Source organism: Wolffia australiana, chromosome 20, assembly GCF_029677425.1.
Source record: "Wolffia australiana isolate 7733 chromosome 20, ASM2967742v1".
NCBI classification, from domain to species: Eukaryota; Viridiplantae; Streptophyta; class Magnoliopsida; order Alismatales; family Araceae; genus Wolffia; species Wolffia australiana.
The window spans coordinates 3,002,139-3,021,492 of record NC_135854.1 but is presented as its reverse complement, the minus strand read 5'-3'; the positions used below and the strand labels follow the sequence as shown (position 1 = coordinate 3,021,492).

Genomic DNA, 19,354 nt, shown 5'->3' with positions numbered 1-19,354 from the left:
AGTTATAACATGATAAATTATAAATTAATAAAACCAAAAAATCTAAAATGAATGGAGATACACATGCATTTATCATTTTATCAGTTACTCAACTGCTTAGCATTATAAAAGTCTATAACTTTTCACTTTTTAATAGTGCTCATATCCATAAATGATTCGGTATATAATTTAAAAATAAATGATTTAAATGGGATACAGTACTCTGTCAAAGAGACTGATGACAGATCAGCTGACGTGGAAATAATCAAATTTCTGTTCAACGACCAGGCCCCTAATTGGATTTTCCATCATTAATCACTCAAAATTTCTGATAATCAATGTGGTTGAGTGGGTGAAGGCAAATTGTGTATTTATTTTTAATGTCATTATAATTTTAATTTGCCAATGACGGAGGCAAATCGCGGTGTTGATTTTAAATATCGTTGTAAATTAACTTCCCTACAATCAAATAAATTTTTTAACTATGGAAACTTACTCAAGTTTATGGCATGAGTAAGGTCGTCTCCAAAAGGACTGGCCTTTAGAGAGATGTTCAATATTTGAGTTACTAGTTAATAAAAAAATATAATGATAGCAAAACTATTAATGAGATAGTGTGTGTAGTGGCACATCAATATCTAGTAAGTGATAGAGTATTTATGGTGGCGCACATGACCACACCATCATCAGACGTGACACCACTACCGCATGAGACGCTAAGTGTCATGACATACCGCCAACATCAACTTCAGATCAATGATCCGAGCATCGTTTAAATTATATTTGAATTTTACTGTTATTTTAAATTTTCTCTTTCCTCCAAGGTCTATACATAGGCCAATGATCTACTGAATTACTTGGTGATTATCTTTGGAATTGAAGTTTTTTCTTCTGAAGAAATTGCCCTAGTTTCCTCTCCGCCACCGCCGTCGCTGTCATCGCCGCCGCCGTTAAGAGGAGGCTGCCCTCCCCTATGCTCTGGTCTGATCGCCATGATGCACGATGAATAGGACTGACACGGGTAGGATAGGCTAATTCAACTAGGGATGGATAAAACAGACCACAAATCAACAAGAATGATTTCAAACATTTAAATATGGTGAAAATGTTGATGGTGCAGCCCCTTTCCTCGGTCGAGGCCGAGAGGACTGTCTTACAACCACCGCGGTGAAAACAAAGCTCCAAATCCAATATCTTGAACGGTCGATCACGAGAAGATTCAAACCTATTCAACTAAGTCTGACGGCCGTGGAAAAACAGACGAGAAACACTGGACAAAAAACACCGACACCAAAGAGGGAAGAATGGACCTTTGGCACAAGAGTAGTGCGAAGAGGCGATGTAGGTAATTCTCGATGCGTCGTTGGAGGGGGCGAGTGACGTGCGCTCCGACACGGTGTTGCGGCTCCAACTGCGGGGTCAGTTGGTTGGGGGGTCAAGGGGGGAGTCGTCCCCTTGCTGGATTCGGGGCAGCGCCCCAAAACCTAAACAGTAAATGAGGCGCGCCGATGTAGGACGAATGGTCTGAAGCACGTTGATGCAGAATGGGGCACAGGTAGCGGCTGTGCGCAGGGAACCGTGCGGGCGATGATGCGCTCGATGGCAGAGCGAGTAGGAGGCTACGCACGCAGCGGTCGTGCGCGCAGGCGGGCGCGGGCGGTTGTGCGCACGGTAGGCGGGGCCATGAACCTAGTGACGTTGCAAATGTCTGATAGGAATACCAATATCTAGAAGTGGTATTTTTCGCATTTGCCTTTAGATTAGTTTCCATTTAAGTTCCTTTGCCGCTCCCCTCAGGAGGCCAGACAAGAAGCAGAATTGGGTTGATTAGGGAAGAGGCCAAAGGCGCCCATACGGGTTCATAGATATTGGCATCTTATCTTTCAGTCTTGCCTTCCTAAGTACTGAAGGAACCACTAAGGCATCATACATGCAATACAAGAAAAGAGCCGTGTCACATTTTGTATTTCTGAAGTTTGTTTTCACATGTCACTGGATAATCATCCAAATGTGCGTTGATGGATTGGATGAAATTCACACTATCAGAAATGAAGACATAACTCTTAAATCAAAGCTAGCTTTATTCTTGCATTAACCGATCCATGACCAGCCTGACAACAGCGGGAGCAGCGACTGTCACGGCCACCTTCACTTTTGGCTTGTGGAGCCATTCATTGAGTTCCCCATACCTGATTATATTTAGGTGAAATGAATAAAGTAAAATTTATGCTAAAATACAGATGTAACACAAGGAGATAAGGTTAATGATAAAGTAATCCGAATTTCTTTCATGGATTCAAATATTTTCTTTTAATTTTTACTTCTTATAAAAATCAGGACCTTATTTAAAAGCAACATCTGATTAAGACATTAAATTGAAAATAAGATTTGGACAGAACGTAGCAACTTGAAAAAATGATAAATATAGATAAACACATAACACTTAGTCTAATGATTAAGTAATCAGATTTTTGGTAGGGAATCCAAAGAATTTGTTTTAGTTTTACTTCATATGAACATCAAGTCTTTCTTTATAAATTCATTCACCAATATACTCCATGTGATTAAGAAACCAGAAGGAAACTAAGACTTGAAATGATTCAAACATCTTCAAACAGCAATATACAATAAGTCAAAATCTTACTTTTTCTTGCAGTTGTCAAACAGAGTCAAGCCCCGGGTAATGCCACTTGTCTGCACTCTTACCACGCCCTCGGTGTAAGTTAGCAAGGATGGATCTACAGCTGCCAGAAGTGCAGTAGGATCATGAAGGTAGACTCCTGCACCGATGAATTAATTAAGCAAAAACCATCGTTGGAAAATATAGACTGCCTCTTTAGATCGCAGGGGCAGTTGTTGAGAATCCAAGGATAAATAGTGGACACAAGAGAGAGATAGAGGTAGGAGCAGAGGGTAAGGCATGGGAATAAGAGAAAAGAGAAGCAGGCAGGACCCCTGCTGCCCAGTGCATCGGCTGATGGAAGAGAGAAAATACCAAACTTACTTAACAGTAAGGTTACCTACTTAACAAAACCGAGGGCAAATTACATTGCAGACTCTACTTCCAGTTTATGTAAATACTAACCTTGCATGGAATATGCCTCATGGTGATAAGAAAAATAAACTCCCAGGATTTTACAGACATATTGAGCGAATTTAGCTTTGGAATGAGCAAGCTGATTGAGATCCTCGTCTACAAATATTTGAAGCAAACGAGAACAAACATGTTGAGTAAATCAGTAAAAATAACTCAGATACAAAGCCAAGGAAATGATCAGAACAAGTACATTTTTGTCTTAAAATAACAAAATCATCAAAAGAGTGCAAGAAGATGCATTTTCCTGGAACAGACAGTAAATACTTTATTTTACTTATTTCTAATATCAGTATAAAATTATTTTGACAGTCCATGAATTTTCAGTCTTGGAACTGAATGTAATATTTTTCCATAAGGGACAAATAGTGACTTAAGATGCTAATGACATTCTGAGTAGGAAGTAGTCTGTTATGTTAAACTTCAAGGGCTACTTCAAGGTTGTTCAGCTCACAAATGAGCCACTCGTTACAGCAGGGTCCAGTCAACTGGATATTGGGAGAGTTAGGACACCCGACTGCTTCATTATCTATTTGATTATATGGAGCCCAATTTTGAGATTATTGTCTCATCTGGACTCATGTGATAAGATATTGTATCTTTGTGGGAATTTTGCTTTAAAGAAATCTGAATTTCCTCTCTTACTCAGATCGATAACAATAGAATAATGTGCAAGAATTCAATAGCAATCCTACTTCACACTGGATATTGGTTGAGTTGAATTAGAAAGAAGTAGAGAATATTCGGGAGAATATCTGGACGAATCAGTCACACTTATAGCTAAGAGGATCTCCCGCTCCTGCCGGGTCGTCACACACCTTCTTGGGAAGCAAATGAATCGTTGATCCCCTTTGTCCATCTGTGACTTCTTTATAGGTTAGTTGTTTTCATGCCTATAATTTACTCAGATTTATAGGCCTGAATAGACATGCGCTGGCTCCAACCCACATACTGGCTCCGAAGCATGTGATAGATGATGCCTTTTTTATCCGTATGATAGGTGTGTGTTTAGACCCTATCATCATGCAATCAGATATGCAGCTGCCTCTCACTTATGTTCTCCAAGGACCCCTTTCTCACATGTATGATTTGACATATAACTACTATAGATGAAAGAAAGGGCATCATAGCCTGGTTGAGGATTTTAGATATTCTTTTTGGTTTTAGGAAGGCATACTTGATTTTTTTTTGCAAATGATCCGATGATGCCGAAGCAGCAGGAGTGGCTCACTCTACTGAACTTTCTCAAGAGCTTCTCACCCAAGTATGAGATTGTTAGCAGCTAGATCTTGTCAGTGGTGGATCTTTCTTCATTGTGTTTCATTAGATTTCCAGCACCATCACTGTGGCAAATAACATCTTTTCATCTTCCATAAGTGATACCACAGCATTGGCCTCCACAACTCTGTCTAATCACCCTGATGCCACAGTTGTGGGACAATGTTGTTGCCTTGTGGTGTGGCAGAAAAAAACTGCACAAATGGAGCTGTCATGATTTACATAGATGTCCGTTGAGGGTGAACACAACTATCAGGATGGTGCAGAATTTTTCCCTCCCCAAATAATTACTTTAAGTAATGAGATTTGAACATACTTCAGTCGTGACTGACATAGGAGACTGGTAAGAAGATAAACCAGCAAATGACGATGTCGATTGCCTAATTGACACAGCAATACTACTTGTCCTTCTCAACCCCAGTCTTCGATATTGTGGTAAGAACCTTTTCCTTCTCAAAAGAATCATACTTCAAATTGAACAGTCCAATCCCAACTGTGAACAACTCGGAAGGGGAATGGAGAATGCAATCAAGATTAGGGCACTGCTGTCCATGCAATCATCCAATGTGGCGTTAACAATCTGCCAAGTCCATGCAGATTAGGGCACTGCTGGAGAGACACAAACGGGAAGTTAAGGCAAGGTGAGGGTTGAGAGTAGAGGAAGAGAGAGAGAGCTTATGGGTAATTTTCCTGTCAATCTCCGGCGCAGGATGTCCCCATGTTGTGGCTAACAGGATCTGTGTGAGTCATGTTTCATGATGAGCTCAAGCCTGGCTTGTCCTCCAAGTGGGATGAGAATAAAGGGGGTCATTTGGGTCCTTTTTCCTCTTGTAAGATCGGATTTGGGCCTGAAAATGTTGCCTCTGCAAACTCCAACTAATGTTCCCATCCTCCATTTCACAAGTACTTCTTATTATGGTTATGTCCGAAGTTCCTCAATCTGATCTTCCAAGTAATAGCCTTACTGTTGACATTATTGTCTCCTTTCCTTTTCTTTTCTTCTTTCTATTATTAGCTCCTTTCTATTATTAGCCCATTAGGGCTCCCTATAAAACCCCTTGTAATCTCTTTGTTTGAGTATCAAGAATTGTTCTTTCTTCTTGTCTTCATGGTATCAGAGCCCTAACCCTAACCCTAATCCGGGTTCCCGGGCTCGACCGTAGCTCCGATCTCTGGCGTTTCTACATTCGCCACGATCTTGAGCTCCTTCTCCTTCCGGTTGGCTACCTGCTCCTGGCAGCGCAGCTTCTTTCCGGCCACATTTCCGGCTTCCCGCACCGCGCTCCCTCCTCGGCTGTGCTTCTCTCTCGGCAGCGTACGCTTCCCTCTCGACCGCGCGCTCTCCTCTCGGTCGCGGCCGTGCTCCCTCCTCGACTCTTCAGCCGCGCACGCAGCCAATAGCCGCGGGCGTTCCTGCAGCTGTGTGCTCCTCGTGCGACACTTCATTCTGTGATCAAGATGACGGAGCCTGTATCGGTTTCCGGTGTGACGCCAGCATCAACGCCAGCTTCGACGCCACCCAGTGTGGGTCAAACGTCAAATGATTCGGAGGCACCTCTTGAGTCGGGGAATTGGTCGGCTTCACCTGGACCGTTTTCTCTACCTCGGATGCCTCCAGATGGGATGTTCACCGGCTTTAACCTTCTTCAGTGGCAGCAATATGTCCAGATTACTCTCAAGGGACGACTGATGCGTCATTTACTTGAAGAAGGGCCTTCCAAGACAGACTCCAAGTACTATGACTGGCTAGACGTTGAAGGGGTGGTCCATCGATGGCTTTTGGATAGTATTTCACCGAGTATCAAGGGTGAATTTCTGTCTCTTGAGTCTGCCCGGGCCGTGTGGGAAGCGGCCCTTGACAGCCACTCCAAGAAAAATAATATTGCCACACTGTATGAGCTAGTGCATCGGGCCGCCAATCTGCGTCAAGGAGACAGGACGATCATGGAGTACAGCACAGAACTCATTTCTCTGTGGAATGAGATTGATCACTACATGCCTCCGGACCCTCACTCGGTGGATCGCAAGTACACTCTTCAACTTCGGGTTTTTCAGTTCCTTATAGGACTTAACCCGGAATATGAAGCGGTACGGGCTCAGCTTATACACCGGGAGAAAGAGCTTTCCTTCAAGGATGCGCTTCGCAGAGCGAGAATTGAAGAATCTCGCTTTCAGCAGTCCCAGACCCCGGCTTCTGCACTTGTAGCACATTCGTCTTCCTCCACGCGCTCCTCGGTGACGACCACATCGACTGGAGCAGGAGCTTCGTCTCGTGGTCCATCTACTCGGACTGAGGAATCCTCCAAAGGTGATCCTTCCCTTTTCTGCAATTACTGCAAAAAGCGGGGTCACTCCAAGGAGACGTGCTTTAAGCTTCAACGGAAGCGAACACAACAGAGCAATCTCGCTATAGTTGCACCTTCTGTCAACCAAGTATCGATGCCTGGTCAAATGCCTCTGTCCTATGGTCTTCTTCCAAGTGGAGCGTCTTCGGCGAGTGCTTCTCTTCCCGGCTTTACACCTGAAGAAGTGGAACGTCTTCGGCGATTGCTTGACCCTCCAGTCGTGGGCTCGTGCTCTCTAGCAAACGCGGGTATGTCCACCATTCCTTCTCCTCCTCCTTCACCATCTCCGTCGTCATCATCATCCACTTGGCTTCTTGACTCTGGTGCCACTGCCCACATGACACCCAATCCTAGAGCTTTTGTGACCTATGAACCCGTTTCCGGCTCCTCCAAAGTTAAAACAGCTTCCGGTGATCTTCTCACTGTGGCTGGGATTGGTCGTGTGCCTCTCTCTCCTTCGATGAACCTCACTAAAGTCCTTCATGTTCCACGGCTTGCTCATCATCTTCTTTCTTTATCCCGCCTTGTTCGTGATCTGAACCAAGATCTTACATTCACTCCTAATACCTGTTTTTATCGTGATAAGGTGTCGGGGAGGACGATTTCCATTGCTGAGGAGCATGAGGGTCTCTATCTTGTTTGATCTCCCTTGTCTCCCCTCGCTGTTGCTGCCGCTGCAGTTCCCCTTTCGGCGTCTCATGAGCGTTTGTGGCTTCTCCATCGACGCCTCAGCCATCCATCCTTTGCTACTCTTTATCGTTTATTTCCAAAACTTTTCCAAGGCCACTCTGTGGACCGCTTTGTTTGTGATGCTTGTCGAATTGCTAAACATCATCATTACTCGTATCCTATTTCTTCTTCCCATTTGACGACTCCTTTTGCTCTCGTTCACACCGACGTGTGGGGACCCTCCCCTGTTCATAGCACGTCCGGTGCTCGGTGGTTATGTATATTCATTGATGACGCTACTCGTTTCACGTGGGCCTATCTCTTGAAAAATAAATCAGAGATCTCCCTTGTTATTCCTCAGTTCTACTCTCTCATTCAAACTCAATTCTGCACTTCTATTAAATCGCTTCGCTCTGACAATGCCCGAGACTATGTCAATTCCACGTTAAGTACTTTCTTCCAAGAAAAATGCATCATCCATGAAACCACATGTCCTTACACCCCCCAGCAAAATGGAGTTGCAGAACGAAAATTTCGTCAAATTTTTGAAATGGCTCGGAGCCTCTTATTTCACATGCATGTGCCAAAGTATTTTTGGCTGAAGCTGTCCTAACTGCCATTCATCTTCTCAACCGTCTTCCGTCTCGCGTACTTAACTACTCTACTCCCATTGATTGTCTCCAGCATTCCTTCCCCAACATTTCTCTCCGAACCAATCTTACCCCTCGTGTCTTTGGGTGCGTTTGCTTTGCTCCTAACCACCATCTTGGTCGTGACAAGCTTGATCCTCGGGCCATCCAATGTGTCTTCGTCGGCTATGCTTCTACTCAAAAGGGTTATCGATGTTATCATCCACCCTCTCGTCGATTTATTGTCACCAAGGATGCTACCTTTGACGAATTCACTCCGTATTACCCCTCTTCTTCTCCACCTTCTCCTTCTTTACCACCTCAATCAGATCCCCTTGAATTTCTTATTCTTCCTAACTCATCTCCCTCGTCACCAGTCCCAAGTCCTTCCTTGCCTGTTCCTCTCGAAGAGCCTCCATCTGATATTCCCATGAACACCTTGTCCTCTGATCCTCTGCCTGCACCAATCCCAAATCCACCTGTCCTTACTAAAGATCCATCCTCTGCTTCATCGAACCCTCCTGCAGAGTCCCCATCGGATCCCTCTATCCCACTATGTTGTGCCCCTTTACCTATACGCCGTTGCCCGCCAGAAAAACGCTATGGTATCACTCTTGCTCGTCGCAAGCCTCGTGTTCCTCCTACCCCTGAAGTTCCCTCATCCTCCTCATCCACTCCTCTTGAAAATCCTTCATTAGCACTTGTGTCTTGCCCTCATCCTTCTCCATTGTATCCATTAGCCGCATCCATCTCATCTCATCGTCTTTCCCCATCCTACCACGCTCTTCTCACCTCCCTTGACACTATCTCCCTTCCAAAGACGGTGGACGTAGCCCTCTCTCTTCCTCATTGGCGTCGGGCAATGGAGGAGGAGCTATAAGCACTTGCCCTAAATGACACATGGGATCTGGTTCCACTACCGCCGGGCAAGCAATTGGTTGGCAGTCGTTGGGTTTATGCTGTAAAGCACAATTCCGACGGCTCTATTGAAATGCACAAGGCACGTGTTGTGGCGCAAGGGTTCACCCAACAGTATGGCATTGATTATCAGGAAACGTTTGCCCCTGTGGCCAAGATGAACACTATCCGGATTCTCTTGGCTCTTGCCGCCGATCGGGGCTGGATATTGCAGCAATATGATGTCAAGAATGCTTTTCTTCATGGTGATTTGACTGAGGAGATCTAAATGGCCTTACCTCCTGGATATGCCTCCTTAGTGCCGTCTACTCCGAGTTCAGTTGTTTGTCGCCTGAAGAAAGCTCTGTATGGTTTGAAGCAATCTCCTCGTGCTTGGTTTGGCCGTTTCACCATGGCCATGAAGAACCGGGGATACCGTCAGTGTAATGGAGATCACACGCTTTTCTACCGTCATTCCACGTCCGGGGGAGTGGCTATTCTTCTCGTGTACGTGGATGACATTATCATCACGGGTGATGATACGGAGTCCATTACTCAGCTGGCTATGTATCTGTCGTCGGACTTTGCCATACGTCATCTTGGCCCGTTACGATATTTTCTTGGTATTGAGGTGGCTTATTCTTCGAGTGGGATTTTCATCTGTCAGCGGAAATATACAGTGGATCTTCTTTGCGAGCTGGGAAAGGAAGACTCCAAGCCTATTTCTACACCGATTGATGTGAGTCATCGACTTGGTGCGGATGAGAATGAAGATCCGGCTGAGCCCGGACAATATCGAAGACTTGTGGGCAAACTGCTCTATCTCACCCACACCCGTCCCGACATTGCATATACAGTGGGTGTTCTAAGTCAGTTTATGCAAAACCCTCGAATGAGTCATCTTCATGCTGCCCATCGCCTCCTCCGTTTCTTGAAGGGCACCATTGGCCGTGGATTAATGTTTCGTCGTCACAGTGGTCTGCGTCTAGAAGTCTACACTGATGCCGATTATGCAGGATCTGTGGTTGATCGTCGGTCGACCTCTGGGTACTGCACCTTCTTGGGAGGCAATCTTATTACTTGGAGTAAGAAACAGAAAGTGGTCTCTCGATCAAGTGCTGAAGCGGAGTTCCGTGCCCTTGCGCATGGTCTTTGTGAAGCACTTTGGATTACCCAACTGCTTCGTGAACTAAGGTGTCCGGTTTCTTCCCCTGTTCAGCTGTTCTGTGACAACAAATCGGCTATCAGCATTGCTCATGATCCCGTCCAGCATGATCGTACAAAACACATTGAGATCGATCGACATTTCATTAAAGAGAAGCTTGAGTCGGGAAATTTCTGCACGCCATATGTTCCGTCAGCTGAACAGCTTGCAGACATCTTCACCAAAGGGCTTCATGCCCCTCGGTTTGAGGAGCTCTGTTCCAAGCTGGGTGTGGAAAACATCCACGCTCCAGCTTGAGGGGGAGTGTTGACATTATTGCCTCCTTTCCTTTCTTGTCTTCTTTCTATTATTAGCCCCTTTCTATTATTAGCCCATTAAGGGCCCTTTCTATTATTAGCCCATTAGGGCTCCCTATAAAACCCCTTTTAATCTCTTTGTTTGAGTATCAAGAATTGTTCTTTCTTCTTGTCTTCAGATTATACAAGATCTGAACGAGGACACAGAAGATAAATCTGTCGCCGTTCAATTATTTCTCCTTTACTATGCTTTATTTTCTGGTATAGTGTTACGTTCCTCAGTATGTGGCAATCTGCTTCAAGAACTTCAATCGAATAGAGACTTCACACCGTACAGAAGAATTTTTCATGAATTAAGTTTTTAATGTCTTTTCTGTAGTACATTTATATAGCGTAATTTGCTATAAATTAAAGCTGATCCCTAAAGTTAAGTGTGTTATTGGATATAATACACAATATCTGAACGATGAAACAGTTTACCTTGATTTCTGATCCCTTATTGATGTGAAATTCGCAGAAGAGAACTTGCTGTCTCTCTTAGGACATTTATTTTATAATTTATATTGTATCTGATGAATTCCTTATCTGGTCCTTCTTGTGAAATGGCCAACTTCCAAGGACATTCTTAAATGAATTTATAATGCCTTTTTCTGCATTATGAAAAGGACATTATAAATTTTCTCTTAAAAAAGCCATCTTCTGCAGCGCAAGTATATAAAATTAAATATAACTGAAATTTAACTTTATTAGATAGAATATAAAAGCTTCTCATTGATAGGACCTCAGATCCTATAAAGAATAGACCTCAAAGAAAAACCAAAACCTTTATTGGATCTCCAATTCAGGAAGGATGGAATCCCAGAATATGAAACAATGTAATGATTTGGATCCTGCAGAAGATAATGTGTAATAAATGAGAAGGAAATAGGAAGAGAATGAGAGGAGAGGGATTGCCCAAATCGTTTGTGCGCCCTTCCTTGACCCGGAGTGTCTCCGCTCCGCTGCAACCTCTCAAGTTCTTGATTTTCCAAAAGTATCCTGATGAGTAGTCTTCCACCTTTATCTATAACCTTCTTGCGGTGCTGTTAATTTGAAGACGCACGTGCTGCTCCCACGGCATGTGCGGATTCCGTTATATGACGCCTCCTATTCGCTTGTTGATAGGTCTGAGTAAGGACTCTATCACTCATTACTTTTTTATGTGAATTTTGGGTCTCTCTTGAATTCTTTTCCTCTTAAATGTTTTATTTTCTACCAGCTTAGGAAAGGAGCCATATGTTCCGTCAGCTGAACAGCTTGCAGACATCTTCACCAAAGGGCTTCATGCTCCTCGGTTTGAGGAGCTCTGTTCCAAGCTGGGTGTGGAAAACATCCACGCTCCAGCTTGAGGGGGAGTGTTGACATTATTGTCTCCTTTCCTTTTCTTTTCTTCTTTCTATTATTAGCTCCTTTCTATTATTAGCCCATTAGGGCTCCCTATAAAACCCCTTGTAATCTCTTTGTTTGAGTATCAAGAATTGTTCTTTCTTCTTGTCTTCACTTACTAATGGTTGTAGACCCCCCGAAACTCTAGAAACCATCTTCTTCTAGCCTACAACTTACACGCATAGGATTGTTCCCTTTTAAAAACTAATTCTTCCCTAAGGGGCCAATAAAGAAGTTGTAGAAATTGAAACAAATATCCTCACCAGGGGGAGCAGGTGTTGACCTTGACTTGTCATTGGTTTCTGATAACTTTCTGTATCTCTTTCATTCTTCCCTCCCATGAACCCTTCTAAATAGAAATACATAAGCTCTGTATGGTGAAGTTACTTATACCAGCTTATAAGTTTCTCTCAACAAAGCAGCGCAGTTCAAGACCAGAGACAATTAATTTCAGAGGTCAGTGAAGTGAGGGTCACAATCAAAGAGATCAACCCTTGAAATGGATGTTTTCAGAAAAGATCATCAATATCAGCTATACTTGATTTGGGTATCCCACTATGGCTTACTGTTCCCTGTTGAAAATATTTTTGACTTCTTGGGCACTAAAAAAGGTGGCTGTAACTAGGGAGGCAGTCAAGCACAATATTACTCCTGATATTTTCTATTCCCCACAATTCATCTTCAACCCAGATTGGTGAAATATTCGAGGGTGATTGTAGAGTGGCTCATGCAATACCACTGTGTATTCCAACATTGAAAACAGACCTTCCAACTTTCTATGAATGAAAAAATAACGTAAATTATTTATTTTAGAGTAACTATGAAAACACACTGTAAATTGATGTAAAGGAAGTCATTATGAGAATACTCTCCAAGTGGCAGAACATGTGCAGAACAAGTGGCACAACATGTGCAGAACATGATAGTGAACAAAAAATAAGTACGTATTTAAGAGTATCCAAAATATTTACCAGTTAAAACAACTTGGTGCGTCACATTGATCCCAACAGCCAATATGTCTGAGCCACTAGTGAAAACGATATCAGCAGCATCAGGGTCCCCAAATATCTGCGTGTGAGGTTCAAAACAATAGATCATAAGTAAATAAATTCCCCACCAAAACTATGGAAGATCCCAGATAGAGACCCCTGAATCAACAAAGAATCCCTAAAGAATAAACAAAGAGCAATAGAAAACCATGCCACATACCCCACATGAATGTCTCATAACTATGAAATAGAAAACACGATACCATTCATAATGGAGAAGTGGTAGCTTTTGGATGCATTCACACAGTTAGAAGTTTTGTATCTCCCAATAGAATTTGTAACAGGTTCAACATGAAAAGAGATGTGATACCCTCGAGACCCGAAGAGTACCTTTAGAAGAGAAGGATGTAGTTCTTACTTCAAATAAGGATAAGTCCGAGGGGAACCCTCACCAAATAACCGGGAACACGAGAGTTAGAGTTCGAAGGGAAGAGGAAGAAGGTGGTTAGGAAGGAGGGCAGAAGTGGAAGAACAACAGCTCGGCTGAGCTATTACCCTCTGGACGCGGCCTGCTCCGCCCCCAGCCTCAGCTGCTGCTGCAACTGCCCGGTCGACAAAAACATTCTGCTCCCTACTTCTTGTCGCCCGCTTCTTTAATAGACATTTAGCACGCACGGGCTTCTCTCTCACGTGCGACTTCAGTCCTTCAGCTTCCGCTTCCTTCATTGATATTTGTTGGCGAAGAACCGATTGGTACAAGATGGCTCAGGCAAAGAACAGAGATGACATGAGGAGGTATGAGATCCGTATAAAGATATAAGACAACCATCAGCAAAAATCAGATGAAGAATCAGGGAGAGAAATCGATGTAGATTCACAATTGCCAAAATTTTCATGCCTTATAAGACCGCTGAACCATAAATGTCTTGGGCTCATGAACTGTGCCCCTTAGGGGAATGGGCCTGTATTAGACACATTCTGAGACCTCAGTTTGTTTCTTTATACATGATCATGATAATGAATAAAAAACTTGTAAAGAACTGTTAGTGCTGCAGGGAAGGAGTACCGATACCATCCCAATAACCTACCTGGATTAGCTGTGGATGCCTTTGCCACAAGCACAACAGAGCCTTGCTCCAACAGCCTACTGAAGTTATTTCAGAACCCTAGTTTCCCAGAAAGTATCCCTCTACTTTAATAGGCAGATGACACGACATTCTTTATGGAGGGCTCAGAGAAGACCAGGAACCTATCCATATTGTTGGACTTATCCGCAGATTGTTCCGGGCTACATATTAACCGTTCCTAGTCAGCCTTTGCTGGCTTTGGATTATCACAAGAGGAAGCCATATGTTTAGAGCCTTGGGGATGGCGAGCAGTACACTATCCATGAAGTATTTGGGTCTGCCATTGATGGGGGGGTCGTTTATAAAAAACACAGATTGGAAACCAGAACTAGAGAAGTAGAGCAAAAGTTAGAGGGATAGAAAGCTAGAATGCTGTCAAGGTGGGACGATTGATGTTACTACGACGCATGCACTCAGCGATACCCATCTTCTATCTCTGCATATTGCAATTACCTGCGGGTATTGGCAAGCGCCTGGAAGGTATGCTGATATGATTCTTATGGAAAAGCTCGAGATCAGAGGAGGGGCGGGGATGGCCCTTGTATCATGGGAAATAGCGTGTAGACGAGTCCATTTGGGGGCCTAGGAGTACTCAAAATGCAAGATTTGGACATAGCATTACTGTCTCAGTGGATGAGTAGACTTATGAGACCAAATACAGATGTGGCTACACAGTTTTCGAAGGACATCTATGGATCTAGCTTAGATTGGGTGAGTCGAGCGGCTCCAATTTGCGCGTCTTCTGCATTTTGAAAAGGGTCAAGGAAAGTGTTTCCAAAGGTGGAAATTTTTCGTAGCCATGCTGGGAGACAGCACCCAACATTCCGATTTTGGCTAGATGCATGGTCATCTCTGAGAAATCTAAAGTCAGAATTCCCATGCATGTTTGCCCTTGCACAGCCCCCCATACCACGGTTTCAGAGTGTTAGGATAGCGCATGGAATCCATGCTTGGTACAGAGCCTGTCTGGCCAAAGAGTGAGGGAATATATGAGGATACAGCAGACCCTAATCCACTTACATCCACTGGGAGGGACACAAGACGGATGGGGGAAGATAGGCGCATCCTTCTCTATTTGGAACGCATACGCAAGGCTAGATGCAGATACATCGGGGAAGTATTGAGGATCCTCAGAGAGTATTGCACGATATGGAGACAAGCGATCCCCCTTAAGGTGAGGTTTTTCTGTTGGCTGCTACTTTGACGAAGTCTAGTGACAAAGGTCCTCAGGAGGAAGTGGCTCCTAAAAGACTCGCCAAAGCGTGCTATGTGCGTAAGCGGCGAAGAAGACAGCCCCCATCTCTTCTTTGAATGCTCTCCTCCGAGGAGGCCTTTTGGGATTTTATATAGGGTGGTGCACTTAGGAGGCAAGAGGGTCATGGTTGACCCTTCGAGGTGAGTTGGGCAATATGGTTGCACAGGAATGAGGTCATCTTGAACAAACAGGAAGCATCGATGGACGCTGTCGTACAAGCAGTGGCAACTTTTTCCTCTACATGGTTTAAAGGACCATGGCCATGGCAGGGCTCGACCTTTTAGGCCTTATGTATACTTAATAATTATTTTCATTTATCACATCAGGATGGTCGAAAAAATTTGTGTGATATCCCCAATGTTTCTTAAAAAAATAACCTATGCAGCTCATAGGAGTCTCGTGATCAGGTTCATAATGACCTTGTGTAGGTTCTGTTGGTGAAGAAAAGAGGAAGGAACTGTAGACAGAAAATAAAGAGTTAACAACGGTTACAGAACCGTACGAGCACAAACAGCCCCTCCTGAAGGATCTCCTATATAATTCAACAACTTTCTTGATCGTCTTAATTAAGTTAGGGCTATATGTATCTAAAAGAAAACCATCCTCTAGGAAAAATGGTGGAATAACCCATATAGGGTTGGGATCCTAGCACAGGTCCACCAAGAAGTGGCTCAATTACAATTATTTTTATGGATTGCCAATTCTATTGGTTTTATCGATTTTTTCTAAAACTTGATTCAACAGGTAATATGTACACGGGATATTCACAGATTCCTCAGGTGTTCATCCCTTTTATTATTCAAAAAAATGTAATATGTGCTTTCTATTATAGTTATTGAATCAGTATGGAGGAAGATATTTTTGGGAAGCAATTAATCATATGAATCACTTGCTTTTATCAAACACATCTTTCACTTTCCTTATGAAAATCATCACAATAAAAACTCCTGTTTTAACTTTAAAAGCTTTCTGGATATTTCTGGATACTTTCCTCTCTCTCTCAATAACAAAGATAACCTAAAAGTTTGATTCATCTTTATGGTTGTAAGACCCTAATTGATAATATATTTATCAGGCATATTATATAAAAGTTGAAGAAAATAAAATAAAATAATACTTTGAGCAGAACTCAATAATTATAAAAGATGAGAAAGTCAAAAAAAACTGGACACAAAATATTATGTAAAAAGGAATCCTTTACAGAAAACAAATTTTAGAATATTGGTCTCACCGAAAAAAGGAAAATGTAACCAAAAGCAAATATGCTCAGTAGTGAGTCAGTCATGAAGATTCTCTCAATCAAAGGATCAATAGTAATTCAGTCTTTCATTTTGCTAAGACCAACAGAAATTTGTGCAGATAACCTCTAAATAACATTTTTCTTTAGAAAAAATCCAATTCCAAGGTGCATTCATACATCACGAAAATGCCATCAACATTCAAACATCTCTTACATTGGCTTCTGCCGCAGGATTGACATTTCCATTAACGGAGAATGCACCTCCAAGAATAACAATTTGCCCAATCTTTCTAGGAAATTCAGGATCTAGCTGAATGGCCTGTATCAAAAACAACATATTGATGTGCACAGGGTATCAATGCAACAAATTGAAAGCTATGGAAAACATTATAATAACAGACCAAGGCCAGGTTTGTCAAAGGTCCAAGAGCGACAACAGTTATTTCACCCGGGTATAAATTTGCTAGATGAATGAGGAAATCAGCAGCAGACTGGTCAACTTTAGATCCTCGTGGAGTAGGAAAATTTTGGTTTCCAAGGCCGTCAGCTCCATGAACAAAGTCAGCAATACGGAGCTTGTTACCGTTCTTCATTAGAAGACAAAAGAGAAACAGCCGTGAGAAACATAAAGCTGGTTATACACGCTAAGAAAACTAACCCACTTCTACATAAGTGTAATGAGCCACTAACTAGACAATAATTATAGCTCATGAAAAAATATATCATAATAAATGACGGACGTCATCTCTGATTCTTGAATTACTTTAGCTTAACTGAATCAAGATAAAAAAAATTCTTAAAGCTGTGTTTGTCTAAATAAAGACAGCCACAAAAGAGTAAACATACTTCTGTGTTTTAATGAGTATTAGCATGTCCAAGAGGCAGAAAGAATGAATTCACCTGCTAATTTCACTTTGTCTCCCAAATGCTATATGAAGGTGATAGCGATTGCGATACTACCCTACCCCAAGAATAACTTTGGAGGAAACGTGCAATATTTGCACCTACTGACTAAAACGGAATATGAATAAAGGGGGTGACTGGCCTGAGCATCCGCCTTTAAATAAAGGGGAAATGGATGGGGAATGAATGAAGCTTTATTGAAGTCAGTTTCTGCAGTGACACCAGCTGCAGTGAGGAATATCCTCCCAATCCCAAGTGAGACTAGGCAGATCCAGTTAATCTCTGATTTTTCCTTCCACTATTCTTTCAAAAACAATAATTCTTGTGTTGACCTTCTTTCTTGCTATTCTCTCTACTTCTTGAATTCTTCTGTTCTTGAAAGTCTATATCTTTTTTCGGCAGTTCCTGGAATTCTCGGCTCAGATTATCTTCACTCAAGTTCAATCTCCAAAGGAGCATATTAGATCGTCATTTGATGAGGATGTCAACACCAGTGGTCTGTCTCAATCTGAGGGAAGACCTCCTTGCGTTTCATGGAGATGTTAAGCAGTTCATCTAGTGCCAATGGAACTAGATCGGTGATCGTGTCTTTGATCATGTATTGAGCAGAGAACGGCCTTTTGGGAATTCTGAAACAGTGGGATGTGACAGCCTGAGTGACAATGCTCAGCCACATGCCACCTGTCATGGGCTTGTCTCTCATACTTGAAGGGGTCTAAACTCTTCTAATGTCTCATCATCTAGGAGTAGTATTTTCCATGTTCAATAACTTCACACCTAGTGAGAACTGTTATGGTTACGGCTCAGGTCACCATGTACAAAAACATGGGATCTGCCCAACCCCCCAATCATCTTGAGCATCATGTCATGCTAAATCCAGTCGACATGGATCTGAGGGTCCAAACACACTTCATCCCAGTATAGGGTCAGTATTGCCCAATTGATTCGGTAAATAGAGATATTTGATGCCAAACTCATGTAGATCCATGATCATCCCCTTGAGAACCCCCAACTGCAGACTGATGCTCCAATTCCATGACCTTTTAAGCAACAAAGTTGAGTGCCACCCAGCAATTTATCAAGTTATGATCTTAAGACCAATATGTCCTCAGAGATTGATAGTTTTTACTCAAGGAAATATAGAAGAAGAAACAAGTACAAAACAAGTCAGCGGTCTGTTGACCCTAACTGTTGACCAAAGTCAAGCCAAGGGAAGATGGATGCCTATATATAAGGAGGGGAGTGCGATCGGTAACTATCTTGTTTTTTTCTTTCTTTCCTAAAGCGGAAGGGGCAATGGTTGCACTGTCGAGAGGCCGGAGCAGCAGATCGAGCCGTTGATCTGGAGGTGACATTCACAAGGAGGCGAGGGCTGTCCGAAATCCATGGAAGGAGCTTCTATAGTCGACAAGAAGCCGTCCCGATCCCGTTCTACATTCTCTCCCGTATTCTCCAGTTCTTGTTGAATCCACATTGACAGTTATATTGATAATTCTTGGATTTTGGCCAATATCTGCATTGATACAAATTAGTGCATATCAGAGTCTCATCTTGTTTGCTTTCATAAGGCCAAACATAATAAGGAGAAGTCTGTTCTGCTATCTCCAGGCCCTCTGATGTTCTTCTCCTTTGGCTCGTGTTCCATTATATCCTCAAAGTTGCTTTCCTCAAGGATGATCAGATGTAACTCCCTGTGCCAAGATCCTCATGGAACTTGTCATCGCAGGAGAAACACTGGAGAAACCTGCCAACCTTGGACCTTGGCTGGAGTGCGGGTTGAACTGAACTTTGTTCTACACTCACTGAAGGTGGTTTGGCTAGGACCCATAGTTTTCATCTCCTTGCTGCAAAAATTCTAGTGCTCAGAAGAAGTTGACCTAATTCTCCTACAGAAAATAGCAATCCCAAACTCTAATAGTTCTTGGCTCCATCATCCTGATGTATGATCATAGGCTTCATCCCCATGGGTTCCCCCATTGTCCCATTGCAGTATTCTTTGCCCCAATTCCCTATGACATGTGCATAATATTGCCGAGGATGGTGGGAATGTGGAGCTCCAAGTC

General features: G+C 42.9%; 1 protein-coding gene across 2 annotated transcripts in view; it reads right to left on the bottom strand.

Annotated features, from left to right (window-relative positions):
* Nucleotides 1-1,915: 1,915 nt before the first annotated feature.
* Nucleotides 1,916-19,354, bottom strand: part of URH2 (uridine-ribohydrolase 2) — a 31,533-nt gene continuing 14,094 nt past the window's right edge. The window contains exons 4-9 of one of the 2 annotated variants that reach the window (XM_078590997.1): nt 16,790-16,975; nt 16,603-16,707; nt 12,749-12,845; nt 3,065-3,172; nt 2,624-2,759; nt 1,916-2,168 (exon numbers count right to left, since the gene is read on the bottom strand). In XM_078590997.1, the coding sequence (XP_078447123.1) occupies nt 2,060-2,168; nt 2,624-2,759; nt 3,065-3,172; nt 12,749-12,845; nt 16,603-16,707; nt 16,790-16,975 (741 nt within the window). In that variant the 3' untranslated portion in view covers nt 1,916-2,059. The remainder of the gene's footprint in view (nt 2,169-2,623; nt 2,760-3,064; nt 3,173-12,748; nt 12,846-16,602; nt 16,708-16,789; nt 16,976-19,354) is intronic. The other variant, XM_078590998.1, reaches the window with a different exon arrangement.